This window comes from Cinclus cinclus, chromosome 9, assembly GCF_963662255.1.
Source record: "Cinclus cinclus chromosome 9, bCinCin1.1, whole genome shotgun sequence".
Classification (NCBI taxonomy): Eukaryota; Metazoa; Chordata; class Aves; order Passeriformes; family Cinclidae; genus Cinclus; species Cinclus cinclus.
This window is the reverse complement of record NC_085054.1, coordinates 19,825,108-19,843,999: the sequence shown is the minus strand read 5'-3', so window position 1 is coordinate 19,843,999 and position 18,892 is coordinate 19,825,108. Positions and strand designations below refer to the sequence as shown.

At 43.3% G+C, this 18,892-nt stretch overlaps 1 protein-coding gene across 3 annotated transcripts in view; it reads right to left on the bottom strand.

Annotated features, from left to right (window-relative positions):
• LOC134047285 (kalirin-like) overlaps positions 1-18,892 on the bottom strand; it is a 72,660-nt gene that overhangs the window by 14,084 nt on the left and 39,684 nt on the right. The window contains exons 15-19 of one of the 3 annotated variants that reach the window (XM_062498331.1): positions 17,325-17,496; positions 13,109-13,347; positions 12,007-12,254; positions 8,699-8,822; positions 7,318-7,377 (exon numbers count right to left, since the gene is read on the bottom strand). In XM_062498331.1, the coding sequence (XP_062354315.1) occupies positions 7,318-7,377; positions 8,699-8,822; positions 12,007-12,254; positions 13,109-13,347; positions 17,325-17,496 (843 nt within the window). Of the gene's footprint in view, positions 1-7,317; positions 7,378-8,698; positions 8,823-10,952; positions 12,255-13,108; positions 13,348-17,324; positions 17,497-18,892 lie in introns of those variants that run through there. The other 2 variants (XM_062498333.1, XM_062498332.1) reach the window with 2 other exon arrangements.

Sequence of the window (18,892 nt, the reverse complement as noted above, 5' to 3'; positions counted from 1 at the left end):
TTTCATAGCCTTTCTTTACAGCCCCAGGCAAAGCTCTGGGACCAGCAGTGAGACCACAGGCTCTGCTTTCCCCTACCACCACCACCACAAAGCCCAAATGAAGCAGGCATAACACGGAAAGCACAAAGTCCCTCTGAAGGGTGCAGCTGGGCACTGCCACCAGCACATGGACCTGCCAGCCCAGGGGCTTGGGGAGCAGCAGCTGCTGCTCCACAGGGCCCAGGACCCACAGACAACACCCTGGACACTGCAGACAGGAAGGAACTGTGGCACAAGGGAGTATTAGATGGAAAACATCCTCTGTCCTGTCTGTGCATGTGAAAAAAGAGAGATCCTTGTGATTAAGTTGTATCTCTCACACAAGACAGCAAAGGAAGAAAAAGCTGTTTTGTGGATAACCATTGGTTGCCACTTTCACTCACAGACACCATCTACTTTTCAGCTGAGTAACCCCAGGCATCAGCTCATTTGCACATACATCTTTGTTTTTGTGGTGTTTGGCTTAAGTGAAATATCTGTTCTCCAGAGCTCTCCCCTTCCTTCCCTGCAGCATGCACTAAATTCCCTTATTATTCACTGATCTCCCTCCCTGTAGGATTAGAGATCAGGAGAAAGAAACACTCATTAACACTTAATATTAATTTTATTACTCTAAAGGATTCATTAGAAGATGCAACTACAATAATGAATGTAATAGATATCCCTGTAAATAAATTTCTAGTGACTTCCAAGGTTCAATAACTTATAATAATTGCCTTACCAATTTTTTTTCACTGCCTTGCCATGGAAATAGCAGAAAGAAAATTATCACTGCTACATACTACTGGAAAAGTCTGTGGGTAAAATTTACATTTTCTTTTCCAAAGCTTCATCTGTTAATTAATCTAATGGTACCTAACAACACCCCCACAGCCATATCAGAGCTTTAGCCTGCTGTAAGCTTAGACAAAAAGAAAAGTCTGTCTGCACAAGAACGTTTAAGTGATTTAATACAGGACCTTATTAGGGAATGTGATTTCTTCTGCTTTGAAGAAGGGCATCAAATGATGGCGTGAGAAGGGCAGAAACGGGAAAGCAAAGGTCCACAGCCAGATGGTTCACACATCTGCTCCAGGCCCTGGGGTTCTGCTGCCTCTCCCTGCAGGCTGGCCAGGTTCCTGGGCTATGGCTGCATGGCAGAAGATGGCAGCTTCCACAGAGTCCTTCCAGATTAAGTGCAAGACCTTTGGAGACAATTTCTGCATTTGCCAAATAGGTTTGTAATCCCCATGGGTGGAGAAGGAGAGCTCCAGAGCATGTCCTCACTGCCTTCAGAGGATGGGAGCTCATGAACTGCTTCTCCACACAGGCTCCTGCTGGTGCCAGGGCTGGATCCCCTTATGAATACACCTTCCCACTCAGTCTGCAGCAGTTTGGATGAGGATCTCACAGCCCAGCCCTCAGCCAAGCACCTGTGGCCACAGTGGCCATGAGCAGGGGATGGTGGCCCAGGGTCTCATGCTGACAAGGGCTACCTGAAGAAATCCCAGCAAACACCTCCTGCACCAGTGTGGCTGCCAGTCTGGCTGTGAGAGGACAAACTCATGGGGATGGAAGCACTCAACACAAGAACTTCTCACTCCATCTTCAGTGTCAGTCCACACTGTGAGAACACAAACCCTAGGGGATCAAACTCAGTTCACAATGCATGTAAGAAACACAGTTGTGCTCTTTTTCCTTGAAACATAATTTTAATTGAGATGAGGTAGACTTTTTAATTGGATGAAATACCTGTTGCATGGCCCAGAGCAGGTGAAAATTTCTCCCCTCTGTGGCCAGAGGAGTTTGTTTCCCATACAGTGACAGCTGAAAATGGAAATCCTTTGCAAGGTAACAAAAGGCAGAACATGAAATGGCCTCTGCTCGAGTAATGTGGGGTCAAACACTGACCAGACAAGGCTAGGCAGCTGGAGGGAGGGGGGTGAGATAGAGGAATGGGAGGACAGGTCAGGGCTATTCAATAAAAAGCCAGAAATAGACCTTGCTTCTCCCTCTTCCAGCCTGTGCTGTTTCAGGGCTCGGACCAAGAAAGGCACATAAGGCATATACTTGAATGCCTTTGGGGACCTGCAGGGATCTAAGTGACTTACATCTAGGTCAATTAAGTGTAACTTAACAGACTAGCTTTAGAAAAGCAGCATGGGTGCTTCTCCAGAAACTCAGTATTTTGCAGTATTTTTCCTGGTCTGTTACGCTCATGTTATAAAGATAGAAAGGCAAGTGCATCAGTAGCTGCAAAGGCCATTTGCAAAGTGACTCTAACTGCCCTAATTCTTAGCATAGTCTTATCTTTCACTTGTGCACACATGCTTTATCTGGTGAGGAGGGAGAAGCCATTCTGCCACACCAATGGCCAGTCCCAAAATGCTCTGCAAGCACAACTCAGCTGCCTGAGAGGGTTCTCACCTTGGCCAGGGTTTGTTTCTCCATTGCAGGGGTGTCCTTCCCATGGCTACCCCGCTTCCTTGGAGGGATTACACCCAGCCCAGACACACCAGTGCACAGAACGGTCCAGCAGCTGTCCATATTTTTCCAGTGCCATGTTTTAATCCCATTTTAAGGGAACATATCAAAACCAGGAATAAGAATATTACAGAATAGTCTGCAAACCAAGCCCTCTGTTATTAGGTCTGTGCTTCACCTTAACAGCAGAGGGCATGTTTACTCCAAGACAAGCAGATGAAAATTTTGTAAACATTTCATGGCACCTCTTGGTCACTGAGTTAAAATACAATACTGACACATTTGCTCATACTGGTGGCAGAGTCAGCAGCATGTTCCTTGTTACCTCACTCACAACCAAAAATTATGAGTTTCTGAAAAAAAAAATGAAGTTAATTAGAGAGAAATTAGGTGAATTCTACTTTTTAGGAAAATACCTACCACCCATCTCTGGCTAGGTCAACTTTACTTTGGGACCTTCAGCATGACAGGCCCACAGTGTCACCAGCCTCCCCTCCCCCAAAAAAGAAACAAATTAACTAGAGAAATTTCTTGATAAAATGAGCAGATAAGGATTCTACCACAGATGAATAGAGGCTACCAAAGGGAAAATATAATTTAAAATGGCATCTGATAAAGCATCCCATGACATCAGTCTTTTGTCAGGTATGGGGGATGCCTTCTGGTACCAGCTTGGATGGACTTGGCTGCCTTTGGGACTGATAGGGAAGGCACAAGGGACACTGTACAGCATCTGTGCAGAGCAGAAGCCCTCTTTGCCCTCCTTCTGCTCTTGCTGCCTGGTCCTAATGGCTGGTGGCTTCCATGGCTGAGGCTGGGGGATATCCCTGGCACTGTGTTGTAGCACCCCACACTTTCCTGCAGATGAAGTAAGTCACTTCTTGCTTTTCCAAAAGCTAACCCACCATGTCTGTGCTGCTGGCTCAGGCTGTCACACCTGATGAGCCACTTTCCTGGTCTGTCTCAGCAATCCCTGGCCACTCAGGGCAGCAGGGCTGCGGTGCTGCCCATGGAGGCTGCCCCAGGGAAATGCAGGGAAATTCCCAGGATTGTACTCATTCACACTGTGGTAACAGGCCAGGGAAGGCTTTCTTACAGTACTGTAAGAAGATTTTGCCAAGAGAGTGTTAGTTCTATTCTGGAGGTGGACAGCCTCAGGCAGGGGGTGAAGGCATTTGCATAAAGCACTTGGGAATTCTTGGCCTGAGCTGAGTGTTGACTTGGAGCCAGTGCTGTATCCACCAAAACATTACTTACTCAACCACATGTACTGTGGGGTTGCTAACACAATATTCTTCCACAGTGGATGTTTCCTACTGCTTATCTTGGCCTAAGTGTCTCTGAGTAGTTCTTGACATGCTAAAATGTCACAACTAAAAAACCAGATTAGGAAGCCCAACGTACGTACCTTGGCAAGAGCTCAGCTCACTAATCTAATGGTGGCACTTCCAGTGACTTGGCCTGGGCTTCATCTCTGCACAGCAGAGACTCTGGAACAGACACCAGAGGGTCAGTGACAGACGTGTGTCACCAACAGCGCTTGTAACACTGCAGTTGGAGTTGTGCAAAACATCTGAAGCCATGTCACAACCTGAGGTCCGTCCCAAAGCTGGGAGGAACTGCTGCTGGATTTTGTGAGGTTTATCTCAGTCAGATCTTCTGACTGCTGGAAGAACATTCCCTTAGACAAAGGAGGTATCCTGATGGGATCTGCACAGCTGCCTTGTGACCCCCTCAGCAATACTGCAACCCCGTGAGATGTTACAACACAGAATAGCAGGACAATTAGTTGTGTCATTGTCCAGGACCCCAGACTTGGGTGTGACTGGTATTTACTGATTCACAAGGGCATACATCTTCCCAGAAGTGGAGTTGCCTGTCCCTGTGCAGTTAACTACTGACATGTGGAAGTCAGTCTCTTGATCATACTTAAGTGTAGGTTACTCCTGCCACTCACGTGGCTACACATGGCTCTCAAGTGCCTGCTCCTACACTCACAAACTTAATGGGTGAGTTCATGCCTTCTGTTTTATGAAACTACAGCATAAAGCAGAAAACTAGGGGGGAAAAATGCACTTTCCTTTATGCACTTTCATTACATGTTAGAAAACAAATGGGGGAAAAAAATGTCACCAAGAGATGCTATTTCTAGTCAAAGCTACAATGAATAGGAAATTCTCCAAGGCCTGTGTGAACAAAAACCCAGTAGTGGAATTTTAGATCTTTTAAATAGTCACACAGAATTTGTTTCCTGCTCTCATAATGTATGTTTTCCACATTCCTTCCTCTGTGTTCCCTTGAAATAGAGGTGAAGTGCTTCCAGAAACCTGGAATCTACTGAATTGAATCCACTGTGGTATTTCACAAACAGCAAACAAAGCGAGATCTGAAAGGCCACAGTAGCTGCGGGATCTCATGGCTACTATGACCAGCTTACTGACTTCTTGTGCAGGAAGTAGGATGGAAAAAAATTGCACCCATGTTTCCAGGTCATTAATATGTCTGCTTTGCATTTAGAAACTGCTCTCTCTGTTCCAGCACTGGGTGCACAGTCTCATGCACGATGAGAAGAGAGGGATGTCAGGGGTGACAGTCCTGTAAGAGAAGCCAGGTGACTGGCCCTGTTATTACCTGGCTGTAGTCATGACTCCACCCTAATGACACAGGAAAGGCACCTCTGGGTGGTGCTGGCTGGGACACAGCTTTTCTGCCAGCACTCCCAGCATCTATTAAAGGCCTCATGAACCTGGCCAGGTGTGAGGATAAGGTGTTCCCTCTCCTTGGGCTGCCACATTGTCTCCAGCTGCCCTGGGAACTCATCATTCCACACAGAGCAGGGAAAGCAAACCAGGTGAGATGTGGATGTTCACTGCACACACAGGTTGGGCTGGAGGGGTAGCACAGCTGTTTAAGTTATCTGAGCCCAGCACATGAAGCCTAGAAGATCAATGAAGCCCTCAGTCTCCGGTGTTGGAATTAGCTTGTTTTGCCTCTGGTTTAATGAGAAAAGACTTTGGCCTCCCAGGCTGTAATATAGCCCATTTATTGTAACACGTTTGGAAAGGAGAATCAAAACACCCATAATGAAGGGAAAGGAAGAACAATTGTGGTTTTTAGGAGGTGAATACCTCAGACCTTTACAGACCAGACTTCCCCATGGCCTCTTCTAGGGCTTCACCAGCACCTTATAAGCCTACCTTTGCTCTGCTCCTTCCAGATGACTTGATTTTGTTTATACTGGCTATCAGCAATCCCTTTCCCCCCAGTATTTCTTAGCCAGACCAACGAGATGACCACACTCAATCCTGGCTGCAGATGTACTAAAACCAGCACAAAGCAATGGCCGTGCTGCTCCTTGCAGGGGGCAGTGTGACCTTAGTAAGTCACCCCCACAATTGTTCTCTTATTTTCTCTTCCTCTGCCATTTAAAATATTTGCTCATCACCAGAGTTTTGCTGTCTGTTTTTTCTCCTGTTGAACAAAGTCAAAATACAGAAATCCTCTGCAAAAGAACAGTGATTTTCACCCAGCTCTGTATAATCACCCTTGTCTCAGGCACCTGTTGCTCCACGGGACAATTTTCAGTGAGTGAAAGCTTCCACAGACTCATGTGTAATAATGGGCACTGCCTTATAACAAATACATACACTTCCAGATATTACTTGTGACTGGAAAAACACTCTTTGAAAATGTAAACACACTCCTGAGAATAATGCAGCTTTAGAGGTGAGGACCATTCAATCTCCAGGATGTCAGCTGGGTCAAAAGCTTTCCTTTAGTACACATCCCAACACAATTAAAATAAAAGTGAGCTTTCAGGTTAACAGCTTAGGTGGTACACCTCAATACACTTCTCCCTCTTTTTATTTTCCCTTTAGGAGGAAGATCAGCTTTCTTTTGCAGGATGTTTATAGTGCAGCCTAGCTGACAGCATCCGGGAGATCTGCTAGGACACAGACATCTCTGTTGTCCAGTGACCCATCCTGTCATCACCACAAAATCACCATCTCTGAACCATGTCCTTGCCTGTTTCAGCAGGAACCTCTTTCAGCTTTGGAAAAATGTATAGAAATGCTTTGTGTGGTCAGAATAAACAGGAGAAAAAAAATAAGGATCCTGCTAGGTCTTAATTGAGGAGAACCAGACACATAACTCTTAATGATTTTAAACTCTCTCAGGCTCTCTCAACAAGGCACTCCACTGGAACTGGTGGTTTCACAATGGAAAAACAGTGGCATAATGTAGCATAATTTGGGTCCACCTATCTGCATCTGCCTTGCCTGAGATACAGGTACATCCACACAACTGGTTTTACCATTCTCCTTTGGTACCTTCAGGACAGAAATGCAATTCCCACTCTGCTAAGAGAAAAGGGAAACATTGTCTTTGCTGGTTTTCTAGATAAAGTGGTGGTTGTGGCACACCACCATTTGGCCTGACTGGCAGCTAAAGTGTGTGTTGCCAGGGAAAGGGGTATTTTTAATATAGAAAGGTGCTACATTTACCAGCAGCTGACACACTTGCATTATTGTTGGAATGAGGTCCCAAGTGGGAAGCAGAGACTGAGGGGCTACCTGAGCCTCCAGCTCCGTAGGAGCTTCTTACTGAGTTCCCTCCACTGCTCCCACTACAAAAGAAGCCCAAACTCCAGTTCAAGGCTTGGCAAAACCAGAATTGACAGTTTTTGTGGCTCACACTAAACTGGCACACACATCTGCGAGCAATACAGACCCCCCAACTCCCCTTGAAGCAAAGGCATTTCAAAATAGACACAAGTTCTTGGGAAGAAATAATTACAAGGATGATTGTCTCTACCTCCATACTAGTATTGGGGTCAAGGTCATCACACTCTGATTCCTCTGAGCTGTTTGTCTCCTTGTTTGGCAGCATGAAGAGGAAGAAAGAGAACAAGAGATTAGAAAGAGATAGGTTAGTCGGGGCAGAGCAGCACAGTTGTGAGCAGCATGGAAATGGGTAACAGTAGGGAAATGCTCCTAAAACACAAACAAAAAACAAACTGACAACAAAACAAGGGAAGCAAAGGCAAAGGCATGCTTTTGCCAGAGAAGCAGCAGTGGTTCTGCAATTCGTTCAGGTAGTGAAAACAAGGAGGAAGCAAGAGGAGGAAGAACTGTGCCACCATGCTGGAGCAGCCGCTTCCCTCGGGCCCAGTCCTTCCTCATCCGCAGGGTGCCCGGGATGCAGTGTCGGGGCTCCTTCCCTTTGCTCATGCCAGGGCTATTGCACCAGGCTTGTAAGACAGAAAGCCTCTGCAGAGGAAAACACTTCATCATGGACTCTCCTGGAGAGGGGTGGATCCAAAGGACATGCTTAAGTGCTTTCCTGAATCAAGGCTGGGCTTTGGTTGTGTCAAAATCACACCAAGTGTTCGCTTGCCTCTGCTGGGAGGGAAAGCCCCAGATTAGTCCTGAGCAGGCCTCATGGTCGGTTTTATAGGGATGGATCCTCCGAGTTGGAGCACAGTAGTCAGGCACCCAGGGTAGAAGATGGAGCTTAACCCCACAGTTCTCAACCTTTTCCACACTGGGAGATCTCAGAGAAAGAGAGAGAGACGCAGACACACACACACACACACACACACACACACAGACACACACCAGACCTCCTGGCAAGACAGAGTCAGCATCTCTGCCCTGTCTGATAACACAGAAAGAAAAAGGTCATTGAGACCATCTCCCTAGACCAGGAACCTTAAGAATCCCCAGGCTGGGAACCCCTTATCTTAACATTTGGTGAAATATTGACCTAAAGAAAACTCATCAGCAAGGCCATTGGTTCACCCATTGGCTTTCTCACTGCTGCAGCTGCTCTGATGAAGCTGCAGACTGGGCTAGATCAGAGGTCAGTAAATCACTAGAGTCCCAGTTTCAAGTTATTTAACCATGTATATAGTTGGAGGATGAGGATTACTTACTTGCATGTGGGATGCCAGGAAAAACAAAAAACAAAGACTGCATTTTATCTTGCATGCAAAAATCCTGCTAAAATGGATACTACAAAAAAGGAACAAAAAAAAAGATAACTGAAGTTGAAAAAAAAAAAAAAGACCAACAAAAAACCAAAACCAAAACTCAAATTTGCTGCCCCCTCCCTCTCTCAGGAGAGGATGCTACAGGGGGTGGAAAGAAATGGGAAGCAGGAGAGCAGCACAGAGCTTTCAAATGGCCTTACTCACTTTAACAGAGACTTTGTTCCCCAGAATATCCTTGGATTTACGTGGCCCATTGGCTTCATTTTTGCCACTGCTCTCCTTTTCCGCCCGCTTTCTCATGCGCAGGGTATGCCATGAACATGACTTCCTGTTGTACCAAAAAACGCAGCAATCAAATGGCAAATCATAGCAGGAAGAGAGAATTTGGAAAGGGGAACCAGCATCCACATTTGCAATTACTGCAATTCCCTAGAAAGTGAAAGCCACTGGCAGGCAATATGCCTGTCTCAATCTCAGCAATGAGAGCTGAAGTTAAAAACCAAACCAAAGAGTTCTGCAAAGCAGATGTTGTGCCATACTTGCTGTTTAAATGCATGGAGCAGGAAAAAAATGTCCATGATGGAAGCACAGGCAACTTGGTCATCAGGTTTCAGGGACTTTGTCTTGCATTGTCACAAATATAAATTGATTTTAATTTAGCTACATTTAAAAGACCAATTTGGTCCTCAGTCCCATTGGTTGAAAGCAGTGTAAGAAATATAAGTATGTAAGAATGGTCCTAATAGATTACTCAGTATAGTAAAATGAAAAAAAATTAAGAAATTCAAGTTGTTGCTTGCTAAATGTTGCTCAGAACACAAACAGCTCAATAAATAGGAGCTACATTATTAATTTCCAAGAGATAAGCAATTTCCTAGAATGACAAGCTCTGCTGTGCCTCTCAAGACCAAGAATTTCCCATTTGACTTTGCCAATCCAGTTAAAGAGAACATCAATCAGCCCATGGGTTTTGGCTAGCATTACAGCAGGCACCATTTCCAGTAAATTTTTCACCCCTTATTACTGCTCCTATGACTTTATTCTTGGAAAAAATAAAAAAAATACTGATATAATAACCCTTTGTAAGAGCAATGCTGTGTTGACAAGAGAATTGCATATCAAAGCAGACATAAGAAAAAAATCAAAACCGTTCTTGATATGGATTTAATTGGGTTAAAATAGTGGACAGGTCAGGGGGGAATCTGGGGAGGGGTATGTTGTCCAAAACATAAAGCTCTCAAAACAGCAGTGTGATGAGCTGGGATCCAGGTTCAAAGCATCTGCCCACCTTTAAGTCATGCAAATTTGATTTGCATGTTTAAGCCCAATGTTTGGCACATGTCAGGTCTACAGTACCTTGATACATTTTACAAAGGAAGTTGTATGAAATCCAGGGATCACCTGTGATGCCAATAAAATGCAGTATGTTAGCAAGGCAGGACCCAAGGACGCCCCACACAGCCGACGCTCCCCCATGAACACTGCGTCTGACTCCTAAGCACCTCCTGCTTTTACCTCAGCACCTGATGGGAGCTGTACAACAGATCAGTGAAAGAACAAGCAAGCCCTGCCACAGCCACAAGACTGAACTGGGTCACGACAACTGCTTTTGCAACCAGGATCAGAGTCTGCACTAACTCAGCCTGTACGGGCAGTCGTGTCTGAGCACAGGGAGCACCAGAGCACCCTGCACGGCTCAGACAGGCACTAAGTGCTGACTGGTGTGAGAATGAGAACTGCAGAGCAAGGGAAGTTATCCAACACTTCAGGACTGTTATGTTCTCCTTTAGGATATGTAAGAGTCAAGAACATGGTGGATGGGGCTTCCTGATCTATGTAATGAATACAGGTGATTCATGGTGCCAACACTGCTGGATCAGTGCACAGTATTTGCCACAGAAGAAACAGTTTTATTACTCAAACTAAGTAGTCACTGTGATCTGGCAGACCAGATAGAGCTGAAGATAGCACAGCTCCAGGTGGTTTTTTTTACGGTTTTTTTTACTCATAGGACTCCTTTTATTCAAGCATCTTTTTGTTTTCAGGGTTGTTTTAGCTGTTTGAGCCTGAAAACATCTCACTGTAGTGAGAAAGAGAGAAATGCAATTCACGTGTCTTTCAATTTTGTTACACCTTCCTGGCCACAATTAATCTGCCTCCAGAATTTGATGCATAATTTTACTGTAAAGCTGCCATGAAATCAGTCTTCACCAGGAGTCTGATACCGTGGATGATTCTAAGGGCATATGGTTGCATATTGTGGCTAGAGAGGAACCTGGGAATGGCTGTGGTGGATGTGCAAGAGACGTGCCAAGCAATTCCTTTGGCTTAACATGCAATTCCAGGTAGCATTTATTCCTGACTGACAAGTAAAGTCATCATTTCTCTTGACTGAAACAGCAGCAGAGATCAAGTTATTCTTTTTAGTGGATCTGTCACAAAATCTTTCCTTGTGTTCAATTCTGTGCCTCGAGGTATTTGTGTAAGGTAACACAATTTGTAGCATACATCATGCATTACCATCTAGTTATTTTAGATGTTAAAAGAAATCAACAGGTATTACTGGAAAGAGGGTTGTACCTTCTGTATTTAATACCAAAAAACCACTTTCTTGCATTAGTCATTTCAGACTGACAAATTTCTAAAAATCAGAAAAGAAAAATATATATCCACACATTTGTTAAATAAGCAACAAAATATTATAAACAAAATTAAAATCAAAATAAAACAAAATCAAACAAAAAAAGGGTCAAACTAATTATTTTACCTCATTAAAACATGCTCATGGTGAAAATTTATTTTACATATTTAAAATAGTACATTTAAAACTAGTTACATTACAGGTACAATGATGAACATTGCGACTATCCATTATATTGCACAACCTGACTTCATCAATGTGAGTTTGTTTCTTTTTTTTTTTTTAAATAGTGCAAAATATTTTATACAGGAATGTACTTGGATGGGGGGTCTTGCAAACCAAAAAATATATTACAAAAGTTGCTGCAAACAGAAAAAAAAATTCAAAACAAATGAAAAAAAAAAGGTACAAGCTGTACAAGGAAATTGCCATAGACAACAAAATCTCTCCTCCTTGAGAAGCAAACCTCAGTCCAACACAGAGCCTGGATTTTTGTGTTTGTTTTTTTGTATCTAGATGCTGTTATAACCAATATATAGATTAGTAACTTAATACAACATAAATATAAGTCCAGTCCAAGCAGGTCCACGTTGGTGTAAAATGGTGTCACGTAAAGCATATCTTTAACCATCTATGGTTTTATTTCTCTCCAAAGTATAAACAAAATCCCACAAAATGAAAATAAGCAAAACCCGAGCTATCCACCATGGCTGCCCGACGCTGTGGATTGACCACTCAGTTTGTTCCAATGGCACTGTAGATAAAAATCAGCAGGATTTCCCTACCATTTGGGTTTATTTTTATTTTTTTATTTTATTTTCCTCAAAAAAAATCCACATAGTGCTCCCAGCGAAGCCAATAGGGCACTTACTTGATGCTTCCATCGCTATTATCTGTAGTGGATTTAGGGAGGGGAGCCAAGATACTGCCAGGGATCCATCCTTCAGCGGCTGGAGAGTGGTCGTTTGCGGGCTGGTACACCAGGAACATGTTCTGCTGGTTGATAGCAAGGATCTGAACCACCTCTCCTTGATTCACACAGATCTCATCCTCCTTCAGTGCATAGTAATCTTTAATCACCACCATGGAAGAGGTCCCATTGCACCCTCCCAAATCAGTCTGCAAACGGACACAACACAAACCGGTGAGTGGCCGGCGCGGAGGAACCTGCCCCTTGTGGCAGTGATCCCACTACTTCATGTCCAGCCAAACCAGACCACCAGACCAGGGAAAAAGACACAAAACACTTGGAAGGTCATGTTGGCAGAAAAGGATTTTAGTGATCTGAAAGGTGGCAGTAACCTAATACAAACTAGGCTCCTATTTCACATCAGACTTCAAAGCTGCTAGTGACAGTGACCTGGGGATGTTACAGATGAAGGGTCTGTGCTGAGCCAAACGGGGACAAAGACCAACAAAGCTGAGTGAATACTCACAGTTAAATACAGGGCAGATTGAAAGTGGCTTTGGTGAACCTCAGTCAGCAGCAGGGTCCAAACATGATTGGTGGCCACTGACTCTTTGGTGGTTTGTGTGCAGCACACATGTACCCAAATCAGAACCTTTAGCTGGCACCCTGTGAGTGTTATGCAGGGAAAGGTCCAAGCTCTTCCCTGCCACAGACTTTTTTAGGAATGGGTAGTTAATGGATATTAGAGAAGCCAGAATATTACTTCTGCCAGTACTGCAAATGGATATCTAGCTCAACAGATCTGCAAGCACAGTGCCCTGAAAAGCATCAAGATCAGCGCTCCGGGGTCAGGCTCTGTCTCTGTTTCCCAGATGAAGTGCCATCCATGTGGATGCCAGGGCTTTTGCATGAGCTGTTTAATCCCAAATCACATGTTACCCCATTGCTTCAGTATGCTGATTCCTGTTGACCTGGTTAGCTGCTAATCAAAGCTAACACCATGGATCACCTGTGGTACAAGGAATGGGCTGTGAGATCATGTTTTATCAGATGAGCTCAGTACCTTGCTTTGTTCATACTTGTCTCCGGGGTGTGAGTGCTCATACCCTGTGCTGCCATTGGAGGTAGATATCTTCAGGGGTGGGAGAGATGGGTTACGGCTTGTAGCCTTTAAAGGCTTCTCAGACCCTACTGGAATAGAAGAATGGGGCCTGGTGTTGGGCTGAGGGACCCTGCCAGCCTGGGGCCGCAGCACCGCCGAGCTGTTCTCCTTGCGCTGGTACTCGATGGGCGACTGCAGCGCTGCAAGAGAGGACAAGAGTCAGCCATGTGCTCCCAACAGCCTTGCCAGGGGCTGCAGAGGTGTTCAAACAGGTGGGATGGCTCCAACAGAACAGACTCATACACTGCAAACCAAACAGGAAAAGGAGATGCCGTCCACGGAAGCACACGGCAAATTCATGGCAAGGCAGGACACAAGCACTTTACACTGTGCTGTGCAGGAACTGAACACAGCACTCCATGCTGATGTGAAGAAGAGCTTCTCTAACCTACACAGTGAGTAGGCTAAAATGTCTGCCATACATAGCATAGGTAATTGCTTTCATTTTCTTTGAAATTGCACAAATTAATCACATCCTGTAGTCAAAATAAATGAAAGCCTGACTAAGAGGTGCACAGCATATTTGCAGTGAATTTTGCTAACATCAGAAAACACAGGTCAAGACCTCTAAGTCTCATTTGCATATTCCCATGAAAGTGTGACTATTAAATACTCTTCAGATGTGATGAACTGCAACTTGGCTCTCAGTGCGCTTTCTACATTTACTGCTTTGGTTCAGAGAAACTGCTGGAACTGACCAGCAAGTGAGGAAGCTTAGATGGCACCAAGACGATGATACCCACAGTCCAAACCTCTCCAGAAAACACCCAACAGGTGACACTAAACAGCTTCATAAGCCGCAAAAAATAAAGTCTGCTTGTGAGAGTAGATTTTATAGTCATGGAGAGAGCTTGCACTGAGAGATGGAAGGAAAAAAATTCCAGATAGTAAAGAAATAAATAATTTGTTATGTTTGGAGGAGAAGGGAACAGAGCTGAGACTCTCAGTGAGCAGATTTGCTGGGCTCAGGCTACCAGCCCCAGACCTATGGGCTTGGTTTTTTGCATGTCATGTGGCTTTAACAGATAATTTATAGTCAGTTAATACTGTGTACATGCACCAGACTAAACCTACTGGAATGCAGAGAGACTAGTCTAGCAAGAGGCAGACAGAGGACATAATGTCACAGCATCAGCCCCACCAGGGAACCACAACAGAAGGAATGTCTTTCCCAACAAAACAAAAAGGAAATAAAAACAGAAAAGCTCAGCACCATACAGAACACTCTCTAGCATTTCTCTTCCAGAGAAAGGCAAGATAACTCAAGAAATCACTTTATACTAAAGGAAAATTAGTGGAAAAAAAAAGGACGATGCCAGATTATAATTTTCTTCAAAAGGACACAGACATAGATCTGTAGCAATCTGGAAGATTACTTGTCTCTAAAACCTGACCCTTGTCACAAAAGCAGATTGTATTTATGCCACAGTGACTGCCAGTTTCACTTGCTTACCTCAGCTGCAGCTGGAAATGGTTTGGTCCTGATGCAGACCAGCCACAGAGGGCAAAATAGGCTGGGGAGAACTTTGACAATGATTTTGACAGTGACATTTTTCTACTGTATACAGTAAATAAGGCTGTAAGGTTGTTAGCAGTAAGATCTGAATGGATACTTATCAATCTATCTCAAAACAATCTACTGTACTCAGTACTTTTAAAGGGTATTTAGTTGAGTGTCCATTTCTGACTACTAATTCCACCATGAACTATCACAGTGATACCCAGCTTCCAGCCTCCTGTAAAACATCTGTCAGTATTCTCAGAAGCTTCTGGCAAAAGGCAGTGTCCATCTACTGGCATGTTTTCTCTTTCTCTCTCAAATTCCCCAACAAAACATGATTTAAAAAGGTACAGATTAATGGCATTTCCCTTATGAAACATGTCCAGCAGTGACAGATTTTCTTTACAGATTGCTTTCTAAAGAACAGTCACAACAGCCATCATTTGATGCACAGCCTGTTTCTCAAGCTTAGCAGCTTTTACTTTTCCATGGAAAAATATGAACAACTTGAATATTACACTTCTACATTAATGAAGTTTGGATGCAAATTCCATGCTTTGTGCATATCCCCTACTCTTTAGGACTTCCCTGGTGAAGAGAGAAAAATCAGAGACAGCTCAGGCAATAACTCAAGGAGAATATTTTGTTATTAAATTTACACAGCATTGGCTCAGTGTGGATTTAATACGATTTTAAGCACAGAAAACATCTGCTTTAATGAAATGCAAAGCTAAAGAACATATTTAAAGATTAGTCAGCCTCAATAAGATTACATTCTAAAAGCCACTTAAAATATTCTGGACTGGACAGGCTCAACTGGATACAGTATCATTTTCTAGGATCTTATTTATAGTTTAAAGGTAACTCCTTAAGCTTGTGTTTTGATAGAAATGTATTTTTACTTTTGCTTTAGAGATAGTGATGATTATGTTCCTAACCCATCAAATTGCTTGCTGGCCTTATAGAAGATAGGCTGAATAGGGCCTATGAAGATGCCTCAGTAGAAAAAGGCTCACAGGGCAGATAAGTCCTGTGAAGATAAGATGGAATACTTAAAAAATATAAAGAAAAAGCGAGAAAGATAAGGAAGGGACAGAAAAACCCTGCACTAGTGTCTGTGGAGCTCTCACAAGGCTTTAAAAAAAATGTCTGTAGCTAACAGTTAGTGGAACTTGTTTTTATTCCAGTAGTTCCTCAGTCAGAGTCAACTGCACTGACATAAACCCATAAAATTTTGGTACCAACTGGTCAAACTGGAGAACTTAGACTCTTTGTCTCACCAATGTATTTAAGGAAACATTTTACAACAGTTATCTGAGGCCATTTCTATTCCAAGTCACCAAATCCCAGTATCAAGTTGTGGTATCATGGGTGAAATATATTTCCCTTCTCAGCTCAGCCATAGATTCTGATCTGTCTCAAACAAATTTTGCATGTAACCCCTTCCCAGTTAACTTCCGAAAATTAAGCTGAATTACAATTTTTAAAAACTCCACATTGAAAAAAAGAGAAACTTTGCTTTGATGTGAACTGAAAGAGCTCTTCGCATTTTGCAACAAAAAAATTCACGAAACCAAGTAACAAAATTCCCACCCAAAAAAACCTCAAAAAAACCCCAAAAACTAACATACTGTGCCACACTCAAACATCTTGATTCAAGCAAATGCGTTTTATTATTGAACATGTATTAAGCTATTAAATGTAGAACTCTAAAATAAGCTCCATAAAATAAGCTGTTTTGAATTGAATAGTACAAAGCAATCTTGGAGGCATCCAAAGCTACTTTGTTGCTTCCAAACAAACAAAATATATATTACTTTTAGATTCTTTCTCTAGTCTTGTTCCCTTCTCTTACCCCCATCCACTCAGGAGCAAGAACAAGCTAAAACTGTTAACTGAATTAGATTCCTCTGTATTTTCAAATTACACACTTTTGTTGATTGTGTGTGTATCTGGTTTTTGAGGAGTTTTGTTTGAAACCTAGCTTTAATCTGAAATATTATTTCAGACCACCTGAAATCTATTTCTACAGCAAAGCTGATAATTTGGAAAGGTCCCTTTGCATGCACAGCTCCTCCCATGGTTCCTAGGAGAAACAAGCCATTGACCTTGTCTCCCTGCCCTTTCCTTTCCTTTGTTTTTTCTTTTTATTATTTTTTAATTGAAAGCTGCTGCTGCTGCCCTGCAGAGCTGGGACCTGTAGGGGGGTGCATGGTGAGGCAGCCTTCACCTTACCTCACATCCTCTGCTAGTACCTCACAGTGATGTCCAACAGGAGATAAATCTGTTTATCCCTCCCTGGGGATAAACCTTGATTTTGAGTAAATGAGAGATGCTGTGTAGGCACAGTGGCAACCTGGCCTCATCATGATCTCAAGATGGCTTCAGATTTAAAACCTCACTGTACAAGGGAAAGCACCAGGTGACAGAGCCCTGCAAATCCAGTACAAAAGTACCACCAACAAAAGCACCATCCATGGAGGGACCCGATGAACATGAGCCCAACTGACATATGCAGAAGTGGCTCAATAATTTTCTCACAGAGGAAACAAGGAGATAAAGATTCTAAATCCCATTTAGCATTACAGTTTAGGAAACAGAACAAAGACCACGTACCATTTAGGAAATCTCGCTGTGTGTCCAGGACCTGGTTGATGTCCTGTACCCAAGCCTGTTGAATTTCTGGATTAGCTGCCTGCAAAATGACTCTCTCTGATGTTTCCCGGCTCATTAGAGCAAACTTGCAGGGATCATTGTCCACATTTTCCTCAATGATAAGGTAGTTCATCTGAAACAAGCCAAGGTAAGCATTTTACAGGGAGCGTGAGTTAACATTACACAAGAATCAAAACTGCAAAACTGTTGTGAAATGTTCCTGAAAACAGTTAAGTCCAATAACCAACAGTTAGATCATAATAAGAAGAATTTGTCCCATCTAGATATACCCAGATAAATCTAAATCTTAAATATGATGCTTAATAAAGCTCTGACAGATCTATCAGACACCCACCTGCCTTGTCTTGAATTACAACTTCTATTTTGAGGAACACAGACCTGACTGGAGTGCTTTAAATTTACTGAAGCCCATAAAAAGAGCAAAAAATGTTCCTATTAATATGTTAATAAAGTCTGTTATCCCTCCAATTTAAATAAGTGTTTGTATTTCTCGTCCTCTGATAAGAAAGTCTCAGTCATTAGTGCATTTTAAAAATGGAATGGACTGTGCACAGAGATATAATAAAAAAAAAGAGCAATTCTTCCATGATGCTCCAACAGATCTTATTTCTGGCAGATTAAAGTCAGCTGTGTGCAATCACTTCACTTGACTGTAGTCACAGATACTCTTTCTGGAAATCACATGGGTGGGAATTTTGGCTGCTGTTCTGTCCTTGGGAGGCTTCTGTTTTAAGTGCTTAACTTAAGTGCATAACTTTAGCTTTTCCTGAGATACTTAGGGTAGGAAACAAGAATAGGTTGGCATAGCCTACCCCAAAAAAATGAGAGGGAACGTCTTCGTGTCAAAAGCAGACAGCTCTGAAGACTAAGGCAGTAATGTCCCTCAAAAGAAATCCATCTCCAATTACTCTGAGTATCTGTCAAGGTATGGAGCTCCACTCCACATCACAACACTGTCCAGCATTCAAACTGCAAGTTGGAATTAGCATCTTCCTTTGCTTCTGGAGGTCCCTGCAAAGTTACAGTGACAAGCAGGAACTCCCCTGACATGAGGACAAGGAAAGGACACACAGGTGAGCCTGGACAGTCCTGATCTGAGCTCATTTTCCTTTGGATGATAACCAAACCAACCCTGGTATGACTCCAGGTAAAAGATGTGTAGAGTCCCTTAACCTCCTGTTTGTGTCTCAGGGAGATGCATTCATCAAGGCTTCCACTCAGGTATTTGGAGAGCCATTTGGAAAGGTATCCAGCTGAGAAGCACCTGAGAAGGATGTGCCCTTTCTCACCACTAAGGACCTTATTGTGTAAAAAAGGGTTCTTTGCTAATGCAGGACAAGATGCTGAAACTTCTGTCACAGTTTGAGCATGACAGACCTTGGAGCACAATATCTGGGAGTCCCATCTCACTGACACACCAGAACAGCTGCATTTGAAGTCCTATAGAGTCATATATACATTTTAGTCTGGCTATGACAGAGGAAAGAAACAGGACCTGTGGTGCTGGT